This window comes from Sorghum bicolor, chromosome 1, assembly GCF_000003195.3.
Source record: "Sorghum bicolor cultivar BTx623 chromosome 1, Sorghum_bicolor_NCBIv3, whole genome shotgun sequence".
In the NCBI taxonomy this organism is placed as follows: Eukaryota; Viridiplantae; Streptophyta; class Magnoliopsida; order Poales; family Poaceae; genus Sorghum; species Sorghum bicolor.
This window is the reverse complement of record NC_012870.2, coordinates 14,740,685-14,758,149: the sequence shown is the minus strand read 5'-3', so window position 1 is coordinate 14,758,149 and position 17,465 is coordinate 14,740,685. Positions and strand designations below refer to the sequence as shown.

Here is a 17,465-nt window from a genome sequence, read left to right as displayed (position 1 = left end):
TCTCCTTTATCGGCAACCATCCTCATCGGCAACTCATCCTGTAAACCACATACTGTCATCTTATCCTGCCATCCTGGACACGTGCCCAAAAACGCTGTCAACAACAATGTTGTGTCTTCCATTGTACAATCTACAGAAGACAAACAAGAGTATACGTACAAAATTAAATCACCTCTACAATATGTACTTGAACCAGCCGGCCAAACACATCCTCCCAACCGGCTGTCTTCTACTTCAAGCCGGCCAAAGATTGTAATCCAAACCGTATAAAAAAAACTGGATCGTAGGGAGTACCTGAACCGTAGCTGCGTCGAAGATGGAATAGCACAGGAGTTCCAGATCACGTCGCTGCGATTGATCTACTCGTCTGGCGTTCCTGCAACAAAACTAGACGGCGGCGGATCTCCTAGTTGCCCTAGCGATGCACAGAGGAGGCGCCAATCGGTCTAGAGCGAAGGAGGCACACCGACTCGACCAGCCAAGGAGGCGGCGCGCGGGGCGATCGCGACGTGCGGCGCGCGGGGCCAGAATAGATGCGCGCGGGGCGAGAACAGACGCGCGGCGCGTGGGGCTACGCGCGCGAGGAGTACGAGTCGTCAAACTTCCACGAGGTATGGAGCAGACAACGAGTCCAAGATTCCAGGGATATCAAATTTGCCAAACCTTTGTGCCTATGCAAAAATGCCAAGTTTGGTCCATCAAATGCCAAGTTTGCCAAAATGCATAAGACAAATGCAAAACTGTTGGAGAGCAATTTTTAAGCTTTTTGACAAATTTCTAGAATGCATAGTTTATTTGCATAACTGTTGGAGATGCTCTAAGTAGTTTTTTAAGGATGGAAGGCACAAAGCATTTAGGCACCATTCCTTGTACTCAGACTATTATCGATGCCTAAAAAAGTCCCGATCTCGATTGTTATATGGTAGGTCGAGTTTGTTCTATGCCCTTTCCTTTTAGCATCATTAGAACCATAGCCACCGTAGTCTGAGTGCTCTTGTAGAATGCTCTAAGTCTAAGATTCCTAGTCCACCCATGATCTTTAAGCGGTAGGATGTAGTCCAGTTCACTAAGGCAAATCCACCATGGACTTTGTCAGGTGTCTCTCCCCTCTAGAGAAAACTTCTTATCGTTCGGTCAATCCTCTTTATGAGCCACTTGAGTTCGGGAAAAACCATTATATAGTTAATCGGTTGTGATGAAAGTACCATTTTAACTAAAGTCTCTCTCTGCTAAGGACAAAAAACCCCTCCTTCCATCCTGCTAACCTGGCACTAATTTTGTCCAGGAGCGGCTGATACATAAATTTACATAGGATATTTGTTGGCAACCAAATCTACGTACGGAAGGAAAAGATTGAACGGTGACACAATAAATAAATAGGACAAGATGATGGCGCACCGTATCGGAATCCGGATGGATCCATCCAACCGAATTCAAGCTGAAACAAAAACACTTCGCTGTAGTTCGACGCCGTCTCCAGTGGATGCTTTTGATTCGGCATTTCGGTGACAAAGAAAGGTTCAAGGCATTGTTTAGTTTCCAAAAAATTTTATAAAAATAATAAGTAATAAGTACTTTTTATGGCGTATGTATAGATTATTAAATATAGATAAAAATAATAAGTAATTATACAGTTTGTATATAATTTACAAAACGAATTTTTTAAACTTATATAATCCATAATTAGATAATATTTGTTAAATAAAAATGAAAATTCTACCATGTTCATTTTACAAAAATTTTTGAAACTAAACAAGACCCGAGTTGAGTTGAGAATTTGAATGCAACCTCCTTCACTGGAGAGGGCGCTGCCCTACAGCTACAGGTAGTAGTACATCACCATTCCACCACACACGCCAGCACATTCATTCGCCGGCCAAGAATGGACGGGACGCTGCTGCTGCTTGGCCTGCTCCTCGTGCTCCTCATCAAGCTCGTCGTCGTCGACAAGAAGTACTTCCCGGCGGCGTCATTGTCGCAGCCCGGGAAGCCGCCGCTGCGTTTGCCTCCAGGGCCATGGCAGCTGCCGGTGGTCGGCAGCCTCCACCACCTCCTCTTGTCGCGCCACGGCGGCCTCCTGCACCGCGCGGTGCGGGAGCTGTCAGGCCGGCACGGCCCGGTGATGCTGCTCCGGCTGGGCGCCGTGCCGACGCTCGTGGTGTCCTCGGCCGAGGCGGCCAGGGAGGTGCTCAAGCACCACGACGCGGCGTTCGCCAGCCGGCACCTGACGCCGACGCTGGACGTGCTCAGCATCGGGGGCCGCGACATCCTCTTCTCCCCCTACGGCGAGCTGTGGCGCCAGCTCCGGCGGGTCTGCGTCCTGGAGCTCTTCTCGGCGCGCCGCGTGCAGTCGTTCCGCCGCATCCGGGAGGAGGAGGCCGCGCGGCTCCTCCGGTCCGTGGCCGACTCCTGCGCCGGCGGAAGCGCGGTGGTGGACATCGGCGAGCGGGTCTGCCAGGCCATGAACGACACCGTGGTGCGGTCGGCCGTCGGCGGGCGGTGCGCGCGGCGGGACGAGTTCCTGCGCGAGCTCCACAGGGTCGTGGTCCTCACCTCCGGCTTCAACTTGGCCGACCTGTACCCGTCGTCGCGGCTGGTGCGCCGCCTCAGCCGCGCGCTGCGGGAGACCGAGCAGTGCAACCGGAAGGTGCGCGGCATCATGGCCGAGATCATCCGCGAGCAGCTGCAGAACGCCGCCGACGGACAGGAGAAAAAAGAGGAGGATGAGGAGGAGGACGACAACAACCTGCTGGCCGTGCTGCTGAGGCTGCAGAGGGACGGCGGCGGCGGCGGCGACGCGCAGGCGCAGTGCCCGCTCACCACCGACATCATCTCAACCGTCGTCCTGGAGATTTTCGCGGCGGGGAGCGAGACCTCGTCCACGACGCTGGAGTGGGCGCTGTCGGAGCTGACGAGGAACCCGCGGGCGATGCGCAGGGCTCAGGCCGAGGTGCGGGAGGCCTTCGGGGGCCAGCAGAGGCTCACCGAGTCCGACACGGCGAGGCTGAGGTACCTGCCGGTGGTGGTGAAGGAGACGCTGCGGCTGCACGTGCCCGTGCCGTTCCTGCTGCCGCGGGAGTGCCGGGAGGCGTGCCGGGTGATGGGCTACGACGTGCCCCGGGGAACCAAGGTGCTGGTGAACGCGTGGGCGATCGCCAGGGACGCCGCGTACTGGGACGACCCCGAGGCGTTCCGGCCGGAGCGGTTCGAGGGGACCGGCGGCGGCGGAGTCGACTTCAGAGGCGCCGACTTGGAGTTCATCCCGTTCGGCGCCGGCAGGCGGATGTGCCCGGGCATGGCGCTGGGGCTCGCCAACATGGAGCTGGCGCTCGCGGGCCTCCTCTACCACTTCGACTGGACGCTCCCGGACGGCGGCGGCGACGGGAAGGTGCTGGACATGAGCGAGGCGTTCGGGATCACCGTGAAGAGGAAGTCCAAGCTCGTGCTGCGCGCCACGCCGCGTGTTCCATGCTCATATTGACATCACTAGTGGTCACTGACAAACGTGCCCGTGCGTTGTAATAGAAGAAATAATCTATATCGAACTCTCGCAGAAAGAAAACACAGAAAAAAAAATGTTTAATTGAAGAGAGATGTTTCTTCTATCTTTACAAATTTCTAAATGAATACTGGAACCTTGCATACTCTCTGTTTTATTGTGCTGCCAAACTACTGCTGTGTATTTTGCTGCACCAAGCAAGCCTCGCGGGAGGCGAGTCGCGCACTGTAGAGGCAGCGGGTAGCACATCCCGCTTCCTGATTTGTTCTGGATTTGCTTGGGGTTGTACTGCACTGCCATGATTTTGTGGATCGTGACTGGAGGTGAGATTTGGTTCTAAATTTTTTTTATAAAATGAACATTGTAGTATTTTCGTTTGTATTTTATAAATATTGTTTAATCATAGACTAACTAGGTTTAAAAGATTTGTCTCGCAAATTACAAATAAATTATAGATCTGATAAAATCGGTAAGAAAACAGTAAAATATTATATCATTATAGATAATGAAACAAATAACATTTGTAGATGACGTGTATTTTGATAGACTTAGGATTAAAAGTATACATGTAATTGAGATGATGTGGATATTTTTTCTATGATTAATAAAAAATGACATTAATAGTTTATACGAGAGTATTGCAAGGTAGTGTAGAATGCTATGAATACTTTGTATAAAAAGATAAATTGTATACGCGTGGTTGTACTTGCTGTTGCTGGTTGGTATATGCAGATAATATTTGGTCGCGACAGACGCTAATGTCCAGCAACGCACAGGATCAGGATCAGGGCCTCAGGGGTCGCACTCTCATTCTCCATCTGTATGCGGTCCTGCCCGATCCGTGTGATGTCCTTGCAGGATAGTGATAGTAGGCATGTGTGGTGACGCTAGGATAGAGCAGTTTTTCGAGTGTCAAGTGCCACATGCACGCGAGCGCACATGCCGTGGTTCATGCCAAATCAAACCATAAAATAAGAGCAAGGTCCAAATCTAGTCTACTGCTGTATGAGAAGCCAACACCACATTAGAGAAATTCGATTTCTGCAAACAATACTCCTATTAAGTAAACGAAATATTAATAGTAGTATACAACCTGATGAGACATAGATCAGTCTCATTTCATTCTTGTACTCTCATTAGGTAATCGTTTAACATTTTCCAAAAAAAATTAAAAAATTAAAACAGATATCTACACTTAATACAGAGTGATGAAACAATATAACAGAAGCATATGATATTTAAACTATGCATATATTTATTGTCCTACAATACAGATTGATGCTACAATTATAATCACTCTCTTCCTTGGTACAAATTAAGTAGCAAAAGGGATGTAGTTCACGTTACAAATCATTATTGTAAGGTTTGTCCTTGATCCAAAGCATTGACTTCTTTCTTAACGTTATCCTAAAGGCCTTTGCCATATCAAGTTCTTCCAACTTGACGCCATTGGACAGAGCCCAATCAAAATGGTAAAGAAGGCTAGCAAGCGCCAACTCTAAATTGGCCAGTCTGAGCGTGATGCCAGGGCATATCCTCCTACCTGCCGCAAAGGGTGTGAACTCGATGTCATTACCCTTAAAATTGATACTGCTATCTTCAAATCTTTTTGGCTTGAATTGCTCTGCATCATGCCATAGTTTTCTGTCCCTTGCTATTGCCCAAACATTCACAAACACCTTGGTCCCCTTTGGCACATCATAACCCATAACCTGACATGACTCACGACATTCTCGAGGGAGCAAGAGGGGTCCTAGAGCATGCAGCTGCAAAGTCTCCTTGATCACCAGTTGTAGATATCTTAACTTGATTAAATCACCTTCATTTATCATGTCTTGTCCTTTGAAGGTCTCCCTCACCTCTAACTAGGCCTTATGCATGACTTGTGGATTCTTAACAAGCTCTGACATTGCCCGTACTAGAACAGTTTATGATGTTTCACTCCCGGCAGAGAAAATATCCTGCAATACAATCTTACAGTTACAAATTGTAAAATGGGACATTCACATTAATTATCATGGGGCATTGCCAAACAATCTTAATATTCTAACAAAATAAAAAGGTCTGACATTAATTTGGTAGACTCTAATCAGTATTGATAATAAGAACTAGTCGATATATTTTATTTTCTGAAGAATGCCCATGTATATGATTATGAAAAAAAAAGACAAAGTAACCGTAAATGTGCATATAATATAAACTACCTGCAATGCTATCATGCAACATCATCTAAAGTAAACCCTAAATTTTGCATCTAAATTTCCCACCATATCAAGATATGATTGATAATTTGAGTAACCATTAAATTACCATCTAAGTTACCACTTATGTCATTATTAGAAATAAACCAAAATATGTTCTTAAATTTACATCTAAAATGTCAACATATGCTAATATAAAATGTTAAATCATCAAAACATTACGCGCTCTTTTGCAGAGATGGGAAAAGTACCATGGTACTTCCAGGTACTTTCATTTTTTTTATATAATTTACTAACTATTTAATTTAGGACGATTATTTATAAAATTTTAAATTTATTCTTGAGGGTGTACTAGTAGTTTGTTATTCTATTCTTTACAAATTTTATAATAGTTGGAAAAAATATGGACCATCCATCATGAGAGATCAAATGGTGTAAAAATAGGTTGCAAAAATTAGTTTCTAAGCAATCCACTATTACCATCTTTTATGATACTGTACTAGTTCTAATTAACAGGCCACATCTAATTAAATCCAAGAGCTAACACTTCGAAGATTTAATTAATTGTGCGTGACAGTGATTTATCTGTATGGAACAAGAAAAAAGGAGAAGATAGGGAAACAGGAAAACAATTATAGACTGAAAAAAAAAAAGTGAACGATGGGCCGTCTTTTCTCTCAGGACATCCCCATCTCATCTCATCTCATCTCATCTCTGGAAGTCTGGAGGGCTGCTTTGAGAAGGCCCAGAAGCCCACACAAAACCTCTCTGTTTTGCGGTTTCGGCCTTGGGATCTCCTACAGCCAGACGGAATCGATTCCAAAGGGGAACAGGGCGAGAGGGATCCATCTCCGTCGAGTCGAGGTCCAGGCGGCTCTAGCTCCGGCTCGTGGCCTCGCGGACAACCATGGCCGCCCCTTCCCCCTTGCCGGTGGAGGCGGCCCCATCGCTTGAGGCCGCGGCCACCGCCGAGGAAGACGAGTGGGGTGAGTAACCGTGACGCGCCCCTCGTTTCTTGCCGTGCTTTGCTTACCGACGCGACGGCTGCTAGCTTCTGTTGCGGGTCCTAAGTCAAACTTTAAAAAGTTACAAATCATTATAGATGTTGTTACTCTTTTCTATAAAGTTAGTCAAACTTTAAAAAGTTTGACTGGCACGGATCAGAATTGATTCTTTCAGGACGGAGGGAGTAATTTACTAGCTTCTGGTACGGGTGGTTTAATTTAGGCATGACATGAGTAGAGAGGTTTTGAGGAACGGATGGTGTAGGTGGTTCGCTGGCCTGGCCTCCTACTGGTGCTTGTGATTTTGTTATTTTTCATTCAGGAATTGCTGCCGTATAGTCCTTTGCTTGTGTTGTTGCTAGTGGGCATGAAGCAGCCGGAGTTGGTTGATGTTGTAAAACAATTCCTTTCGTCTTAATGAATACAGGTACATGTACCCGTTCGGGAAAAAAATCAGGAATTGCTCGAAACTGCGTGCAAAGCATGCTGGGTTTCTGATGATAGTAGGCAGGAAGGAAGTTTGGGTAACTGCCTCACTGGGGCCTAGAATCCGACTAGGGGCTGTTCTAGCGTGTATGCTGAAGGAACCATGACCATTTTCAGGTGGAAGAGCAATATGGTAGCGACCTACTTACCCCTTACTAAGGCTTCATAAACTGCAAGAAAATTCGCCAGCTTTATAAGAAACGAAATTGTGAAATTTATCTTCACCCTTAATTTTCGTGCTCGGTCGAGTTAGTCAAGATAACATGAACATTTTAGCAGAACGTATGCCTTCATTTGATGAAATGGGGTAGCTCCAGACAGATCACAAAACCAAGGGTTATTAGCTGATGGAACAAATATATAAGCATCAAGATGCATTTCCATTTCATCTAAAATCGGACATACATGACATGAGGTCATGAGCCAGCTCAGGTAAACTGTAAACCTCATTGAGTGCAAGGGAACAGTATAAATCTTTCCACATATGACTTGGGGTTGTTGATTGCGACATGTAACTACAACTTAGTCATTGCAGTCTTAGATTGTTGACAGATTTCTCTGTCAGACTTACATGTTCTATGAATTGCATACCATGCTTAGCTCCATGTGTTCTGCACTGCTGCTATTTTACACATCCTTCTAATGTTGATGGTGCAATCACAGATGCTGATGGATATGTTATTCCTAATTTGCCCACTCAAGATAATGATGTGACTGAGACTACTGTCCCCAAAGAAAAAGATCCTGAACCTTTACAGGTACATATTGGAATGCTTTTCTGAACTCTTTCTCATCAGATACTTGTCTGGCGTATGCCCCCTAAAAAACAATGTTTGGCCTTTACGAGCCACTGGTTTATTGGTGTTTGTTGCTTTATGGAGATGTAAATTCATACTTGAGCAGGCAAAGGATGAGAAAATATACTTGGGACCTCACGGAGCGCCACCATCTCAAGCAAAGCAGCAGGAGCTGAATACTGTTGGCCGTAAGCAGCGTTTCCGGAACAAGCTGAAGGAAGCAGATAGGAAATTCACTGGCAGTGCTCAGGAGAACAAGGTGGAGAGCCTAAGGGAGCTCATGGGTGCTAGAGCAAGTGGTACCAGCATGCCAAAGAGCTCCCCTCGTGATTGGCTCGACCCGCACTGCCACGAATCAGAATTTGACAGAAAACCAACTAGGTGACTGGCAAATGATGCGGCGTTTACCTAAAGGTTGATACACTGTAATACTGGTGCAGGTGTTATTCGCCAATAATAGATACTAATAGATGAAACAAAACAAAAGGGTTTCCTGTGGTGTAATATCCGAGCTCTGCTATTCTCCATGTCGCTTAAATACCCTTAGTTCCAATTGTGCGTGTGTTGTTGCATTTGTGATTTGCAATGGAAAAAAATGTGGAAACAATGCTGCTGACCTGCTGTTGCATAACTATTATGTAACATATGTGACGTGACGCCGAGCACACGCGGAAATCTGTTCCTAATATTTCCAATAAATTCACAAAACCACACTTGAATGTGTTTTTTCATCTTTTGGGCTCATGTCATGTTACCATCTGAACCTTCTGTCACACCAGCTGCAGATTGATCGATTCATTGACAGCATTAGCTGCACATTAACCCATTTTTATAGCAGGACCCTTTCTTTTCTTAATTCTAGCAGGATCTGTTGTGAGGCCTACCAAAAAGCAACTTGTAGTTCTGCCTGTGATAATTCTACCCCAACTGATTGCCAGCTTCGGGTTCTTATCTCTGCAAAGGTTTGTGTTTGATGAAGTTTACAACATATCCTCGGCCCATCTTTCCACCTCCAACGTCGCAGCGCTCAAAGGAGGCTTTTGAAGGTCTCTGTCTCCACTGCCCCGCGATAGTGTTCGTTGTTTTCCAGTGGGACATGTTAGAGACTTTCTGACACTTTTGCAGGATTTGACATCAAAGATCTTACTCAAATCCATAATGTCATGCTCTTTTCTATGGATACTCTCCTTAAGAGCAGTTGAGGATTTATCACCTCCTATTAGGTGGCTGATCCCATGTACTTTGGGGATTCTTATCCCTAATATCTGTACTCTGCTTTTGGTGCTTTAATATATATGACTTTTTCGCACACAAAAAATCCTGATGGTACAAATCTTCTCTTGTTCAAGCGAATAACTGGAGATTGATAGAGGACACTGAATTGGAAGAATGCCTGAAGACTGAAGTTATATTGCAAAAGGGTAAACACTTAGGAGCTCCAAAAGTTTTGAGTTACATACTAAACATACACCATATGATCATGCAATTATGCTTACACAAACAAGAACTCTTGTCTCTATATATGAAGGTACAAACTCGCAGGACTCTCGCTGGATAAGATGCAGGGCAATCAACATCCAAGATCTGATTGGTTGATTGCGCAACCGCGTCATGGTCATGGACAAGTGCTCATCGCACAGGGACCTTGATCCAGCCATTGGCGAAGGCGATGGCGAGGATGACGAAGGGGGTGGACATGCCAAAGATGATGATGTAGGGCAGGGGTGTCATCATGGGGTTCTCGCCCTCCCTCTCCCCTGCAGTCTGCCAGTACCTGCATTCCATCATTCCCACGCGAAGTGGATCGAAGTCACAGGCTGCTATGAGGAGATGGTGAGGTGAGGTTCACTGCTTACTGTTCTGGCTCCTCTTCCCTGGTGATGAACTTCTTCTTGCCTGGAGGCTTCAGCTCACCATCTCCTCCTGCGCGGATCAGTTTTTGACCAATCTTGCCTTGTTTCAAAGAGCCTCAACGAACTTAAGAAATATAACTGGAGAAAGTAACTGGAGAAGGTTGAGGAATCATACCAAGCTTCGCTATTATCCTTGCACGCTTGCTGACGATGTGACTGGCGAACAAACCGGCAGCGCCTTTCCTCGACGAAGGCTGGGCTGTGATGGCGGTGCAGCTCCCAGCGGCGAGGAGAGGAGGAGCTACCTTGGCCATGGCTGGGCTGGTGTGGAGGAGCAAAGCACTCCCCTGCCTCATGCACATCACATGATATGGTAGTAGTACTTGTGTGACGGTGTTCAGGAACAGAAGTGGTGGATAAGGCGAGTGCTACCCTGGCTCGATCTCTTCCATAGCATGAGGGGTCACAAGTTGCAGTGACGTGGTCCAGTCATATGGCACCACGTCGCATGCCAACCATTTGGTGGTTGTCAGTTGATATCACAGGTCAGAAATATTCTGGACAGCAGCAGTTAAAAGAACCAAAATATCCATAGCAGGAGATTTTTTTTTAAAAAAAAAGATCACTTTAAAGAAAACACATAACATTGGCTATGCTGATAGAATTCAGTATTGTAAGACATGAACATCAACCATGATCGACATAAAAACCTTCCCTTGTAATAAACTACCAAGGTAGAGATATTTTCACATTAACAGACTATATAAGGCATTTGAAGAGCATTTCCTTCCATACTGGAAAAAGTGAAAAGAAACCCTGCGCATAAATCACCCTTTCTAACCAAGATTCATTTAAGCACAAAAAGAAACATTGCACTCGCTTTCATCTGCCCCTCAGGAGCCACCGGCACTTTTATCGCTGATTTGAGATTCCGATATGATGTATTTTGCAACATCCGCACAGCAGGTTAGCTTGTCAGCCTTGTCATCAGGAATCTCAATGGAGAACTCTTGTTCAAAAGCCATAACAAGTTCCACCCGGTCTAAACTGTCCAAGCTCAGGTCCTTTTGGAAGTCTGCAGTCTCAGTCACCTGCAAGAATTTAGATGGTCAACATGAGCCTCAGATGAAAACAGCTTCATGTACAATTTATAAAGTTACTCAATGAGCAACCACTAGAATTGGGCCATATTAATAACATGTTATGGGTAATTTGAACTCATATAAAGAGGAATTAGGATCCATAGTTTATAGCGCTAGCAAATAGCACTCATTAATATGTTACTCCAAATTCACTAGTTTCCTTTTTTTAAAAACTTTGGAACCAGTAACATAAAAGCAATTAACCTACTCCAATAAAGCATTGTAGTCATCACAAATTCACAATGCATTCACTTCTCTCAGTCTAACATGACCTCCCTCAACTATGAAAATGATAGGTCCCAATGTTTAGCCATCACAATGCATTCACTTCAACAATGCCAACCATTTCATAAAAATGATGGGTCCCAATGCATCTTGGGTCACTGTTGCGTGCTTAATTTAGAATTTTACTTTTTTTCCATGCAACATTAACAACTTTAAGATTCTCAGGAAGTGTAAAACAGTATTCCCTGTTTTTTAGGAAAACTCTAAGCAGTCTTTGTTCTGTATACCTTTTACCTTCCAATTTTATTAACTCAAAATAACAGTTACATAATTGTATCATCAATTTATCATCTCTTTAACTTTAGCCCTTCTGAAAGTGTTCACTGGATGTCTTACTAATTGTTTAGATTGGCTTCTACTCTAGCCTCAAGATTCAATGGGTAGTATTTCAATAAAGAAATGATGCCATTTGATTTGACTGCACAAGAATGTCCAATTCATATATAAAATTAATTATAAATCATCACTTATTAACAAATCCTGCCCACACTGCAGAAAAGATATATTTTCCTCCACCTTTTCAATAAAAATATCAATTTCATGAGTTGGTGACTATGTAAGACAGTACTTTGACATAAATAGTTGTCAAATCAGCTGGAAGTAACATGCTTCTCCACTATTTAGTTCTCTAACATGTCTATTTACTCAGGTTGGCAACTTCTCCGGATAGTAAATGCCCAAAAGTTAGACCAATTCCCAATATAGTCAAGTTAATAAGCTTGCATGTCTTCATAACAATTTCAGAATGTCCTAACTTGTCCTTGGCAATTTTCCTATCACAAACTTTATTAAGCTAAACTTATGTTATTTGAAAACTCTTTTCACTTCTCCTATACATAATCTAACCTGTAATGCCAGACATTAATTGTCATGTTCTTCCCTAAACTCATCCTTGCATATTTGTGACAAAATGTGAATGACCAATGCGCAGAGTTCATAGCTAGAATTATCATGTAGTCTTTCCATGGAACTATACCTAAAAGAAACATATCAAATGGTTCCATTAAGCTTAAATTCCAACATGCTCCATACAGTTGCCTTGTTGGTCACTGCACTACTATACCCCTCCTCTTACCTGTCATAACTTCCCTCATCTCATATGCTCTTCTGTTCCTACACAATTTCTTTCTCCCTTCTCAATTTAGGCATTGGAGTTAACTACGTTTAGGGAGTTAAACAGGTTGACCTCCAACTAATGACCTTGCCAAAGAAGGATCGGTCATCATCAGTTGCTTTCTCATCAAGTTAAGAATCTCAAATATACTCTACAAAAGATAATCCCACTTTTGTGGACCCTTTCACGGACATGACATACGTGTGATGCAAGAAGAAACAACCATCGTCCACAAGTGAGTGAGTTTGTTTCAAGTTGGTTCTAGTTTGTTTTTGTCCTGTTCAGAGTTTGTTTCAGTTAATTCCTAGTTTTGAGGGATTAGAGAGAAAGTAGCACATTTGTCGGTCAGGAAGTTAGAGCTGCATCTACTTATAGAGACCTGGCAGAAATCATTTGTACGAGCAGAATTAAGCCCAAGCCACTAAACGGTTACTCAGAGCATCCTTGTGAGGGAAAGTACAGCATCGCCAATTATCCTATCAACCAAACCAACATTGAACAATAAGCAGCTTTACAAGAAAACGTGAATGCCAATAGTATAAGCTTTCAGAACTTTAACATCTTGTTTTAGTGGTCAGGCAATTACCGAAAGATTACCCAAGCATGACATGATGGAAGTAATATGTGACAAAAGGATGCAATCCAATTGTGTGCTCCTTACACTTCCATCACGATTAGAACAGAACCCATTACACTAAATGACCTTGATGTCAGTTCACACATTGAACAACATAACTCCAAAATTCTCTGCATATCCATCAGACAATATTGAAGTGCATCAGATCAATAGCCTACAGAGACAACACCCTAAAGAGGAGCTAATCCAAGATGCGTAGACAAGTCATGGAAAGGAAAATTCCTTCTCAAGGAGGCAATTCCCTTTTTCTTACAGAGGGAGATAAATATTTTAAGGGACAGCTATTGTCTATCAGTATCAGGTGCCAAGGTATGGTGAAAATTGAGAAAAATTATGTCGTGCATGAAACTAACCTTTCAATCATTTTCGTTAAGCTATAAAGGGAGTTATTTCGCTGGACTTGATATAGAACAACATATCAATGTGGACTACAATATGCATTAATAGATATTACTGATGACCTTGATCATTTCAGCAATGATTCTGACAGTCTCAAATTCATGGAAAACAGTTGTGCCAATTAGTTTCAAAGAGGCATCAGTGAAACAGTAAAAGTTTGCCAGTGCATCCTTTTCATCAATAAAAACTTGCTGTGACATGGTCTCATCATAACGAAGTCTCTACATAACAGATTCTCCAAACAGACAATTTCTTGAATTGCACCCTGCCTGTTACAGTTTGTTTTAGGATCAGGTTACTATTGCAAAATGAGGCATGTATATGATCGATGATACAAACATTTCCTACTAGAACAAGCAGATCTTCGTGAGGATGCCAGAGATATTTTTTCATGAACTGAAAAGGATGTTGGAATATCATTATGCGCAATGGCACCGACGGTAAGTTCATGGTCAGTTCGGCATACAGCGCCCTACACACAGCATCACATCCTATCCCCGGCTGCGACCTCATCGGGAACACCTGGGCGCCGCTCAGAGTCAAGATGTTCCTATGGCTTGCCCTGCGCCGACGCCACTGGACAGCCGACCGCCGGCAGGGACACGGCCTTGACGCCAATGACCATTGCTTCCTTTGTGAACAGGAGCCCAAAACAATCGATCATATCATCGCCTCCTGTTCCTTCACGACAGATATGGTGGAGCATCAGCAATGCTCTCCTGCAGCCGATGGTGACCGCACCAACTGGAACAACTCTGGATTGGTGGTACACATGGCGGCAGCAATGGAATGGACCTGAAAGGAAGGGGGATGACTCTATCTTCGCCCTTGTCGCTTGGGAACTTTGGAAAGAAAGGAACCCAAGGTCTTTCCGGGGCGCGACCACCCAGTTGCCACAGCTGCTAGCAGTGCTCAAGCACAACGCCAAGCTTTGGGTCCGAGCCGGCGCCAAGAACCTAGGTTGTCTATTAGCACGAGCAATACGCTAGCGTGAATCTTCTTTGGATGGGCATGAACTGAATTGCAAATCATGTAAAGCCCGCACCTTGGTAAACAAACTATTATCTACCTTAATACAAAGACGTTTGCGTGATCGAGAAAAACCATTAGCTATGAGTCCATTCCGGCTAACATTCTAACAGCCTCAGCCCTACCGTGGCATTACATCCTTCAGACCTTCACTAGCATTCCCTGCTCACATATAACAGCCTATCTAAGCAGAAAATAGCAACGTCGAAGAGATAAAAGGCACAAGCATTATCATCTCCAAATGAGAACGGCACTAGATAGAGAAATTTTTACGGCAATCCTATTTTAGGCTGCCATCCATTGTCGACAGGATTCATCCAAGCTCGCGAGAGTTTGACATTGAGCTGGTAAAATCCAGCCATTTCCATTCGAACAACCAAGAGCACAGGCTCTCACGAACAAACAAAGAAAAATGGAAGAGGAAAAGGGAGAATAGATGGCTCAAAAAAAAAAAGAACTCACCTTGTCGGCGTCGATCTTGTCGAACTTCTTGACCAGGTTAACGACGCGCGTCCTGATGTCCCTCTCGGGGTCGGGGCTGCTGCTTCCCTTACTGTCCTCCTGGCCCGCCGGCGCGCTCATCCCCCGAGCGAACCCGTACAGCGCCGGCCTCCCGCTGCCTCCACGTGCAGCGATGGCAGGCGCCGCGCGGAGCCGGAGGTGCTGCAGCACCACACCTCGTACCGTCTGCATGTCGCGCTCCTTCGGTAGGTGGACCGAGAGCGACGACGAAGGAACGGTGGAGGTCAGGTGACTGAGCTGAGCAAGAAGAGTTTTTGGAAGCTGCGGGCTGCGTCAGCGGAAGGCAGGGCGGCGGCTCCGGATTCTCCCGTGCGGTGCGCGGCTGGCGTTGCGGTGGGGAATGCCTGGGTGCCGGTGGTGACGCCAGCAGCAGGCCTGGCTGGGTTCGCCGGTTTGGGGCTTGCTGGGGAAAATGTTATTTTGGGCCTACTTTTGGATTCCCCGCTTCAGAAGCTCAACGCTTTGGGCCTCGGGTGAGATATCGTCGAACTCGAAAGAGGCATGTTGCAGCGGTACTGCTCCGGCGGCGTTAGTGTCCGGACGCTAACCTTTTATACACGCCGCCGCCCACCCTCCGCATAGATAAGAAAAAAAAGAAAAAATGAGATGTGAAATTGATCTTGCCTGCCTCTGTACGAAGAAGAAAGGAAGCAGACCTTTTCTCCCACTCGTCACGCAGAGGACACGCCCCTGCCCCCCCCTCCACGCGCATAGATCTGCCCGTCCTCAACCTCGCCGACCCCCCAGCACCTTCGCCGCCCTATAGGAAGAAAGGAAACCAGTCCTTTCCCCACTCGCCACGCCAGGGACACGCCCCTGTCCTCCGCGCGCACAGATCTGCCCACCCTCAAACCTCGCCGACCTCCAGCACCTCTGTCCGCCACCAGCGGCCCGCCCAGCAGCTGCAACAACAAAAAAAAAGCTATTTCAACATCGAAAAACATCTAATGCAACAAACGAAAAATTATGCTGCAACAATAAAAAACTGCTCATACAAACAAAAAAAGTTATTGCAACATCAAAATAACATCTAATGCAACAACCGAAAAGTATGCACTGCAACATAAAAAAATCTACTGCAACATTAAAAAAAACCTCCACTGCAACATCGAAAAAATGATGTTGCAACAACTGCAAACATCTCAAAGCATTACTAACGCAACATCAAAAAAAAAAACTGTTTGCAACAGAAAAAATACCACTACAACATTCCCAAATCGCCTGTTGCAACACTGAAAAAAAATGCCTCAGATCCACATCCATGTGCCACCTACTTTGTCGGAGCCGCCGCCATCGTCCTCCTCTCTGGTGGGTACGTGAAGAGCGCGGTGGCGCGAGGGAAGAAGGGGGGAGTCAGCACAGGCGGCGAGGTTGTGGGAGAGCGTGTGGTGGCATGAGGGAAGAAGGGGGAAGGCAACGCAGACGGCGAGGTTGTGTTCCCGAGCTTCCTTGCGCACGGGCACGGTGACCCTCCGTTCTAGCGACCAGCAAGTGCGAAGGTGGGACAGAGAAGAGCGAGTGAGGGAAGTTGTTAGAGAAGAAAGCAGAAGCGGAGGGAGCGATATGGATAAGAACGGGCGGAGAAAGCGAAGCACCGCGCTCGGTCGAGTCGGAAGTCCGTCCGACGCGGACGGACGTCTTAATGGTAGCATTACCGATGTTGCAGAGACACGCTTCAGAGAGAGACGCTAGAAACCTTAATCCGTAATGGTAGTACCAGTGGAGCAGAATTTTAAACTTGGGTATTCTTACTTCCACATAAAAAATTAAATCCACAAATATTCCAGAAAGTAGACTGGTTTGAGGAGGTAGAAGTTTAGAAAGCAAGCCAAAAGGCTATTTATTTTGATTTTTTTGGCTGCAATCAACGAAAATAGCGCAGAATATTGAGACATATATATTTATATATAAGTATATACATATATATATACATAAAAGTATTTCATAAAAATTGGGTATTCCTAGAAATATTGGGGAATACCCTTGGATCCACCCATGACTAGTACCGGTACTAGTAGGTTTCATCAGTAGAAGCTATTTTCCAACATAACATGTATATAGATGTTCTATAATCTTTGTCTAGTTATGATAAAATTATCAACAAAAATGCTCCATTTTGGATGTGCATCTGAAGCCCCGAATGGCCCACACACCTCTTTATGCACACCTCGCTTGACCTTGGCCCGCATACCCACTCTCTCTCTCTCTCTCTCTCTCTCTCTCTCTCTCTCTCTCTCTCTCTCTCTCTCTCTCAGGCAACCATGGCAGCAGCGTGATAGATCTGCGCCCGGTGAGCTCTAGTGGCTAGATCCGCGCTCGATGAGCTCTGGCGGCCTACACCGACATCCCACCGCCTCCTCGTGTCCATACCCGTGCCCCACCGCCTCCCCCACGTGCGGCCATGGCAGATGCGGGCACCGAATCTGCCGCCAGGTAGGCCTCTTCGTCCACAGCCTCCCCCACGTGCGGCCATGGCGGATGCGGGCACCGAATCTGC

The 17,465-nt window shown here is 45.5% G+C and overlaps 4 protein-coding genes and 1 pseudogene across 4 annotated transcripts; 2 read left to right on the top strand and 3 right to left on the bottom strand.

Annotated features, from left to right (window-relative positions):
- On the top strand, positions 1,700 to 3,644 carry LOC8064536 (ent-cassadiene C2-hydroxylase). Its single transcript, XM_002466809.2, has one exon. The coding sequence runs from the start codon at positions 1,883 to 1,885 to the stop codon at positions 3,479 to 3,481; it is 1,599 nt and encodes a 532-aa protein (XP_002466854.1). The 5' UTR covers positions 1,700 to 1,882; the 3' UTR covers positions 3,482 to 3,644.
- Positions 4,843 to 5,427, bottom strand: LOC8062985 (annotated as a pseudogene).
- On the top strand, positions 6,494 to 8,718 carry LOC8064535. The gene is made up of 3 exons (XM_002466808.2): positions 6,494 to 6,686; positions 7,854 to 7,948; positions 8,094 to 8,718. The coding sequence occupies exons 1-3, from the start codon at positions 6,608 to 6,610 to the stop codon at positions 8,370 to 8,372; spliced, it is 453 nt and encodes a 150-aa protein (XP_002466853.1). The 5' UTR covers positions 6,494 to 6,607; the 3' UTR covers positions 8,373 to 8,718.
- LOC110429510 lies at positions 9,369 to 10,236 on the bottom strand. Its single transcript, XM_021465720.1, has 3 exons — positions 10,016 to 10,236; positions 9,844 to 9,940; positions 9,369 to 9,761 (listed from the first exon to the last, which is right to left on the bottom strand). Exons 1-3 carry the CDS (start codon positions 10,200 to 10,202, stop codon positions 9,617 to 9,619), a joined length of 429 nt encoding a protein of 142 aa, XP_021321395.1. The 5' UTR covers positions 10,203 to 10,236; the 3' UTR covers positions 9,369 to 9,616.
- On the bottom strand, positions 9,378 to 15,443 carry LOC8064534 (acyl carrier protein 3, mitochondrial). Its single transcript, XM_002464226.2, has 4 exons — positions 14,909 to 15,443; positions 10,016 to 10,931; positions 9,844 to 9,910; positions 9,378 to 9,761 (listed from the first exon to the last, which is right to left on the bottom strand). The coding sequence occupies exons 1-2, from the start codon at positions 15,137 to 15,139 to the stop codon at positions 10,734 to 10,736; spliced, it is 429 nt and encodes a 142-aa protein (XP_002464271.2). The 5' UTR covers positions 15,140 to 15,443; the 3' UTR covers positions 9,378 to 9,761; positions 9,844 to 9,910; positions 10,016 to 10,733.

What these genes read in the sequence shown, in the direction of transcription:
- LOC8064536 (XM_002466809.2), top strand. Translation starts at nt 1,883, where the DNA reads ATGGACGGGACGCTGCTGCTGCTTGGCCTGCTCCTCGTGCTCCTCATC.
- LOC8064535 (XM_002466808.2), top strand. Translation starts at nt 6,608, where the DNA reads ATGGCCGCCCCTTCCCCCTTGCCGGTGGAGGCGGCCCCATCGCTTGAG. An exon ending in CGCCGAGGAAGACGAGTGGG is followed by an intron (nt 6,687 to 7,853) that starts GTGAGTAACCGT and finishes GTGCAATCACAG; the next exon opens with ATGCTGATGGATATGTTATT. An exon ending in AAGATCCTGAACCTTTACAG is followed by an intron (nt 7,949 to 8,093) that starts GTACATATTGGA and finishes ATACTTGAGCAG; the next exon opens with GCAAAGGATGAGAAAATATA.
- LOC110429510 (XM_021465720.1), bottom strand. Translation starts at nt 10,202, where the DNA reads ATGTGCATGAGGCAGGGGAGTGCTTTGCTCCTCCACACCAGCCCAGCC. An exon ending in AAGGATAATAGCGAAGCTTG is followed by an intron (nt 9,941 to 10,015) that starts GTATGATTCCTC and finishes CTTTGAAACAAG; the next exon opens with GCAAGATTGGTCAAAAACTG. An exon ending in AGGGAAGAGGAGCCAGAACA is followed by an intron (nt 9,762 to 9,843) that starts GTAAGCAGTGAA and finishes GATGGAATGCAG; the next exon opens with GTACTGGCAGACTGCAGGGG.
- LOC8064534 (XM_002464226.2), bottom strand. Translation starts at nt 15,139, where the DNA reads ATGCAGACGGTACGAGGTGTGGTGCTGCAGCACCTCCGGCTCCGCGCG. An exon ending in ACAAGATCGACGCCGACAAG is followed by an intron (nt 10,932 to 14,908) that starts GTGAGTTCTTTT and finishes AAATTCTTGCAG; the next exon opens with GTGACTGAGACTGCAGACTT.